General features: G+C 39.7%; 1 protein-coding gene across 1 annotated transcript in view; it reads left to right on the plus strand.

The window, feature by feature from the left end:
- LOC124121073 (mesenchyme-specific cell surface glycoprotein-like) overlaps nt 1-6,849 on the plus strand; it is a 28,209-nt gene extending 21,360 nt beyond the window's left edge. The window contains exons 8-11 of the mRNA XM_048396557.1: nt 4,488-4,544; nt 4,983-5,215; nt 5,301-5,524; nt 6,703-6,849. Coding sequence (XP_048252514.1) covers nt 4,488-4,544; nt 4,983-5,215; nt 5,301-5,524; nt 6,703-6,808 — 620 coding nt within the window. The 3' untranslated portion in view covers nt 6,809-6,849. The remainder of the gene's footprint in view (nt 1-4,487; nt 4,545-4,982; nt 5,216-5,300; nt 5,525-6,702) is intronic.
- The last annotated feature ends 1,504 nt before the right edge of the window (nt 6,850-8,353 follow it).

The raw sequence follows: 8,353 nt of genomic DNA on the forward strand, positions 1-8,353 counted from the left end.
ATAATTCTTTTTTCATGATGACAGGGGAACTTTTATACACACCAGCTGAGGAAGTTGTGATACTGTGATCGCATACAAAGGAAAAACAGGTTGGAAGCAGTACCTGTATGTATAAAATAGACCACATAAGGTGAACAAAAGAAATGGATTGGCTGACTGGAAAAAATACATCTGGCAAGGGTAAACATGTACACAGGCATGTTTATCTTCATTCCAACCAGAAGACTGAGATAGCATTTTCTAAGAAACATATGGCTAGCTTACCAGCTTATGTGCCACCATGGTTCTTGTGATTAAACAAACAAAAATGTCATGTACTGTTACAGGTACTGTTACTGTAATTAATGTATCATATTCCTATTAAATTATATTTCAGAATTGTTTTATTTGGAAACAAAACACAGAATGCACAAGGTTAATGTCCATGTGAGTTTAGTACATGTATGTATATGTTAAGGATCTGATTTATTCATTATTCATGAAATAGTAAAAATTAAAATGATGACATCAGAGAGTTACTTATTCACATAGTTGATTTTCAGGGTGAAAGATACGAATTGTTAAAAAATATATGTTTAAACTAAAGATAATAATTGAAGTTTGATCAGTTACACTGTGCTGATGCAAAGACCAATATTTACTGTCCACACACACAATCAATGTGGGGAAAAAATAACTACTAAATATAACTTAAAATTTTAAAACCTGTAAACAGCTGTAAATAATTAAACAATTACAAATCTATCATCAATACGCAATCATGGTGGTCTTCATATTTTTGGAATAAATTTAGAAATCCTTCGTGAAACTGTTCTAAAATCATGCTAGAAACTATGAATGTATTCCCGAAAGGAAAACTATCCTAAATGTAATGTGGAGCTAACACCGTAGCATTTTATTGCTTATATATACCCTATCATATTCAGCAACGCGGGGATGTTATTTTGAAGCAAGTTTTGTCAAGCAAATTTTCGCGCACCTGTTGTAGAGGGTGATCTTGCTGATCGACGATATCCATAGACGTATTACGTGGGATACACTCGTTGTAGTGAAACTTATCAGCGTGTACATCGCAGAAATATGAATCATGTCCCATTTATATTCACCTTAACATTGAATGGTGATTCTTAAATATCAACAGAAGTTCAAATGAAAGATACCGAGAAACTTGCATGTGGCATGTTGATTTATCGTCTACCGTTTCCGGGTCACGGGAGCATGCAAGGTCAAACGGATTAACTAATACGCGAATTATATCGTCAAAGTCACATTTTTATTTCATGTTAGTGGCGATTACTGATACTGTGTATCGACTTATGTTTTTGCTGTATGTGATAGGCGAACTATTTCAAAGTTTACTGTAATTGTTTTGTTAAGAAAGAATATCAGCAGACTACCCCTGTCTGTGACATCACATCCGGTGACCTTTGCACTTATTGAAATAGTGCTGTCAGAATTCACGATCTTTATTTTCGTTTTTCTCTCGTCATATTTATTGGTATATGACGAATAAAACATTCTTCGATGGAGAAGATCATCAACTTTCGCCAAGTTATATTTATAAAGGCAATGTAAACTTTGTTGATATTAAAATAGCAATTAGTTATGCGGAGGTCGGGCGAAGCGCGCCATGTTTGATTTTAGGACGTCTGCTAGCATCATGACACGGGTTGTTTATTTTTGTATATCGTAAATATTCAACCAAAACGCTTGAAATTAGGATTAGTGAATATTCATAAGTCATTAATTGTTTCCTGCAAATTTTATAACATGACACGTCAGATTAACCTGAATATTCGTATTTCTGCAACCGACATGATGACCTCGAAAATTAAGTTATTTTTCTGTTTAACGTTTAGATAATAAATTTACTGAAATGGTTCATAATTTACCATCGCGTTGTTATATGCCGATAAAAAAAAACGAATTTTTACTCAATTAAAATTAACATATCGGAGATATGATTATTGAAATCAATTTGTACAAATGTTACGATATTAAAAGGTTCCTAGCATGAAATGCAAACCACCTTCAATAACGCAATTCAGGTAAGTTCAAGAAAATTTACAAATTTTGTGTTCGCTTTGGTCTTAACCTTGGAATGATTGAAAACATCGGGATATTTTTATATAGTATTGTGTAGTTTTCTATCAGGAATAAATGTGCAAAATATTTCTTCAATTGGCCCTTGTTTAATGAGGCACCGACCGTTTGAAATCACCCACCCTCTTTAGAGCGCCTTATACTAAAATTAATCCAGCAGGCAGGGGTAAGAAGTGTGAAAATAATTCAGCAGGCTAAAGGTTAAACCATGAAATGCAGGACATTTCTCTGACGGTTTACCACAATAATGAGAGTGAGGCAGTTTTCTACAAATTCTGTTCAATTGATGGGTAAATGAACAGAAAGTAGAAGCATTTCTATTTTTAACAATTAGTTATAACGTCATATTAGGTCTACTCATTCTTAAAATTACCAATATGTTGTTAAGTTTGATTTAGATCCTGAAATGCATGACATTTGTTTGAAAGTTTACATTAACAAGGAGAGGGTATACTGCCTATGTGCCGGGTCATCACAAGCTGAATGTGGCTTGAGCTAGTTAAGCTTCTGCCCTTCCTTACTTTTGAAAGACATTGTTTATCAAATTGAGAGTGTAAAGCTGGTAATCACACAGTTGTCAAAATAATGTGTAAAAAGCAAAACAGGAAATGAATTAAAACCAATATGGTTCTTATTGTGTTAAACATGCCGGTGTTCATTAAACATTTTGTGAAAACTATTTTATTGTAAAATAATATTACAAACAAAGATTTTGCCGCCGTGTCGATGCCATGCATCAGATTTCTTGTCAGTGATGTACCAATAAAGTTGTAGCGTTTATGGTCCCAGTAAACATTTCGGGAAGCCTGTGTTAAACGTTGTCTGTCCACACGCGTGTAGTACAAGGCTGACCTGCTTTTATTAGTTTTGATTGGATAACCATGACATAGCTTAGGTCACTCATGAAAGGTAACGCCAGAAAAAATTTTTCATTCATAAAAAAATACGAAACTGTTCGAGATTAACACTTAATTAAACCAAACAAGCTCGTCACACGTATAAAAGTCGCTTTGCAGTCTTTATTACTTATGCATAGATCTACAGCAGACATTTAAAAAAATCGAGATATATCCATTTGCCATGTATGACTACAGAGAGATTGTGGTCTCTGTGAGCGTGCCACCTCTATATCTCCAGGGTTAGCCTTCGGTAAACGTACACAAACCTCTGGATCCATTCCCGTAGTTTTCGTCATCACAAATTACCCGCCCTTGATATAATTACCATATTATCGACCAATCAAACGTCGAGATAAGGGGAAAGGAAAAGGGAAGGGAAGTAACTCGTATTACCTAGAAACCAAAGCCACCGCCAGTTTTATTGGACATGAAGACATTCTTTCCATTAAATATCCTTGAGGGCTTTCATTCAATTGCGTGTCAGGCAGTTCTTCAATGTGGAATTCTCCCAAACTTAATCATAATCAATCAGTGAGACTGGCCAACCCAACATTGAGGCTGGTTTGTAACTCGCATTCTGATTGGTACGTTAGACCTTGTAATGTAGCCAATCAAATTGGCAAATGGAAATCATGGGCGGGTAGTTTGAGATTGCGAGGATGGGTCCAGGGGTTAGTGTAGGTTTACCGAAATGCGAGCCTTGGAGTTATAGAGGATGGTGAGCGAGATGCACACGATTTAATGTGAACAGCTCAGTGTGGCGAAATCAGTGTAGACTATTTGGACCGATATCTAGACTCTTGCTATGTTGTGGCATCGTTTCCCAAAGTGTTTGTGAATTGAACGTACACACTGCACGATCAGATCACTCAAACTGAACATTCCACACACAAATCATTCGAAAACTGCGTGGAAGCGTGCATGACAGATTTTTGTGTCCCAAAGCATCCGAAATGTGAACAATAACATTCCCTATTGGTGTCTGCTGTAGTGTACAACGCTGTGTGGAGATGACTGTTCTCGTTTCTGATTCTCATTGTGACCTTGTCCTTCGTTTGAAGCTGCAACAATGCAAGCAGGCTCGAGTTTTTATATTTTCAATTCCTCAAGATAGGGTCGTATAATTAACAACTTATTTCCCTTTTCCCAAATAGTACGGACAGGATGTAAAGTCAGCTGAGAGAGCAAAGAAACCGAACCATGTTGATTGCACAGTCCCGCTGTTTGACTTATAAAGTTTTCTTACAATCGTTTTGCGTACTGACATTTTAGGGCTTGACTTGCCATTAGCTGGCGAAATTGTCAAATAAAGATCTTGAACGTTGGTGTTGTCATGTTTGTACACACAAAAGCAGGAACTTTTTATTAATGCGTATGCATAGAGATGTCAACAAGGCCCATATATATGTCGGGTGGTCTGTTTAACGAACGGAAATTACTATGTGTTCATGTCGCAGATATAATCTTGTCTATATTTGTTTCCAGATTGGAATATTGACGACGCCACCCTGGGCTCCGAGTTGACCAATAGCGCAGAACTAGGTATAGACAATAGCAAGGTTATATTGTACGTGACTGAGTTGATTGACGCCCAAGTTGACAATATTCCTGCTATATCACGGCGGCCTGTAAATAACTGAATATTAACCAGGCAATCAGTGATAGATTGAGTAACGGTCACGTCACTGGAACGATGACCACAGAGTCGGGCATGTCACGGACCCTGACCACCCGATCCTCATTAGGCGGCTCTTGCTGAAGACCATTTCTGACCAACTGCGATGTGTTATGTTGTAACTCAGCAGACCATATATAACTCTAATTTGCAGCTCGATTTACAGGAGATGCCGAAACTATTCGAGGGCTTATAGCTAAAGCAGCAATGGGAAGTTCAGTTTCAAAGGTGGATGATTTAGAAGTACCGTCCAGTGCAAACAGATTATTATGCTTGTATGCCGTTTGTTTTTTCAATAATTGCAGGTCGCCTGTACGTCTCTAATGTTGACGGGTTTGATGACACGCCGAACGTTCCCTATGCTTTCGGTGGACGTGGGTTCTCAATCTGGAACACACAGTCGATGGAGCGAACCTGGGAGAGCGGTGACGAGCTGGAGAGGTACAGTCGCCAGCACTTCCCGACTACATTCAATGGTAACTGCGCCACCTTCTCGCAAACCCCCGCGCAAGAGATGGACGCCAGATCCACGTGGATGGTGAGAGGACAAACCAGTGTACTTTTGTATATGACTATATGCATCGGAAAGAATAATGATTTATTTTATTAAATATCAATTCCAGGGCCCGGAACCCAATTCAGTGGCTGTTGGCAACTTCAATGGGCGTACAGTGTTGGTGATAGGAAGCGGCAGGAACGGTATGCTGTTTGTATATACGTTGCAGCCGAATGTGAACAACCCCACCCCAGAGTTCCAGAGTGTGCACAGAGCCGGGGAAATAGATGCAACCTGGGAAAATCTGTACGCCAGGGAGGACATGGGAGATGCCATTATATCTGACATCAAGTAAGTCTTAAGTGAAAGATCCTCAAATCGGTCGGAGCCATTAATATTGTTGATGTTCATTATCCACAGTAACACGTAAGCTTTAACTATTGTATCCCGGGCTGCTTGTGTTAGATATCTGTCCATCAATGGGTCCACAACACTTTATTTGTGATGTAATAACTACACCATCTATATAATCATGATTAGATGAGACAGACGTGACCAGGCAGCATCTCAAAGGCGTCAGAGAGCCAACCTGCCTAGCCGCTGCCCTAGGGTCAGGTCTCGACCAACATAAAGTTTTTGAACTTAAACCAATCAAATCACTGACCAGCTGCCACGTATCGAATATGCTACCCCTCTGGTCAGCCTGCAATATCCCGCACCTCATTCACAATGTTAAGCTTCAGTGATCAACCGGCCATTCTCTAGTGTTAAATAGAAGCCTCTGACCCGCACATGACTCCGTGTTCGTGCTGCTGGCCATGATAATAATAGCCCAGCTGCCGTAATAATTTGTATTGGGCAGCCTTGTGAATATTAAGATAGATATATTTTACTTACTTATCTCGGGGAATATATAAGACATATATAAACTCCCTGTTAAAGCCTATACCCTGCCAAACTGCCTACGATACTTGCTTTAATACAGTAATTGTGATCAGACTGGTATAAATAAGCGAGAGGTAGCCAATATGTTGCAGTCTTTAGAACAGGTTTCTGTAAATGTTCGCCCCGCACAGGGCGCCCTTTGTCAACAACGCAAGTATGGGGTCGTTTAATAAAAAGGGTTTAAGAAATCGAGCCCAAACAGTCAATCACATCGCTGTTCATTCGCGCCGGCCCTCTGGAATTACTAACCAGAAATCAGAAATCGTCTGCTTGCAGCTAATTTCATGCTTCGCGACCACGTGTCGTTTCATGTTAAAAAGGCGACGCCAACGCATCGCGCTTATGTGTTTGAAATATGGTTTGATGTCCAAAGACGCCTATTTGAATAATGTCTTTTCACAATTAACATCTCTTTTCTGTACAGAAGGTTGTATTAGCCCCACAAACACGTTTATGGCATGCCAATTATGTATAGAAGTTCAGAACTTATTGTGCTCAAGAGATCACGTTGAGTTGTAGTTGAGTGGACATAGAACTACAGAGACATTAATATTACCATTAAGTCAAAATGCTTTGTTCTTCAGGTTCTCGAGTAGCGGAACTCCAAAGGTGATCGTGACATCTGAGGCCAGTGGCAGCGTGTCTGTCTATACCCTAGTTGACGAAACATGGCCAGCAACAGAGTTGTAAATCCTCATTGTACAACTTTTACAATAAACATATCATCATCAGATTTTGCTTGTAATATACTCCCAGATACACCAACCACATGATCATTGTCTACCAGAAAAAAACCTACCCCAACAAAACAGTCTGCCAGTAACATATATGCCCACCCTAAAGCTTACCAGAACCAACTATCCCTACACAAAAGTCTGCAAGAAACATATACTCTTTCACTATATTCTACCAGAAACATATACCCCTACACTAGAGAATACCAGAAGCATCTATCAATATTCTATAGTCTACCAGAAACATCAACCCCTGCACTATAGTCTACCAGAAACATCAACCCCTGCACTATAGTCTACCAGAAACATCAACCCCTACACTATAGTCCACCAGAACCATCAACCACTACACTATAGTCCACCAGAAACATCTACCCATACACTATAGTCTACCAGAAACATCAACCCCTACAATATAGTCCACCAGAAACCTCAACCCCTGCACTATAGTCTACCAGAATCATCAACCCCTGCACTATAGTCCACCAGAAACATCAACCCCTACACTAAAGTCTACCAGCAATATCTACCCATACACTAAAGTCTACCAGAAACATCAACCCCTACACTATAGTCTACCAGAAACATCTACCCCTGCACTATAGTCCACCAGAAACATGTACCCATACACTATAGTCTACCAGAAACATCTATCCTTGCACTAAAGCCCACCAAAAACATCAACCCCTGCACTATAGTCTACCAGAAACATCTACCCCTTCACTATCGCCTACCAGAAACATCTACCCGTACACAAAAGTCCACCAGAAACATCTACCCCTTCACTATAGTCCACCAGAAACATCTACCCGTACACAAAAGTCCACCAGAAACATCTACCCAAAACTATAGCCTACCAGAAACATATACCCCTACACTATAGCCCACCAGAAACATCTACCCCTACACTATAGCCTACCAGAAACATCTACCCCTTCACTATAGCCCACCAGAAACATCTACCCCTTCACTATAGTCCACCAGAAACATCTACCCGTACACAAAAGTCCACCAGAAACATCTACCAAAGACTATAGCCTACCAGAAACATCTACCTCTACACTATAGCCCACCAGAACCATCTACCCCTACACTATAGCCTACCAGAAACATCTACCCCTTCACTATAGCCCACCAGAAACATCTACCCCTACACTATAGCTCACCTGAAACATCTACCCGTACACTAAAGCCTACCAGAAACATCAACCCCTTCACTATAGCCCACCAGAAACATCTACCCCTACACTATAGCCTACCAGAAACATGTGCCCCTACACTATAGTCTACCAGAAACATCTACATATACACTATAGTCTACCAGAAACATTTACCCCTCTACTATAGCCTACCAGAAACATCTACCCTTGCACTATAGTCTACCAGAAACATCTTCCCCTACACTATAGGCCACCAAAAACATCTACCCATACACTATACTTTAACAGAAACATCTACCCCTTCACTATCGCCTACCAGAAACATCAACCAATACACTATA

Source organism: Haliotis rufescens, unplaced genomic scaffold, assembly GCF_023055435.1.
Source record: "Haliotis rufescens isolate VD_foot unplaced genomic scaffold, xgHalRufe1.0.p SCAF_1, whole genome shotgun sequence".
NCBI classification, from domain to species: Eukaryota; Metazoa; Mollusca; class Gastropoda; order Lepetellida; family Haliotidae; genus Haliotis; species Haliotis rufescens.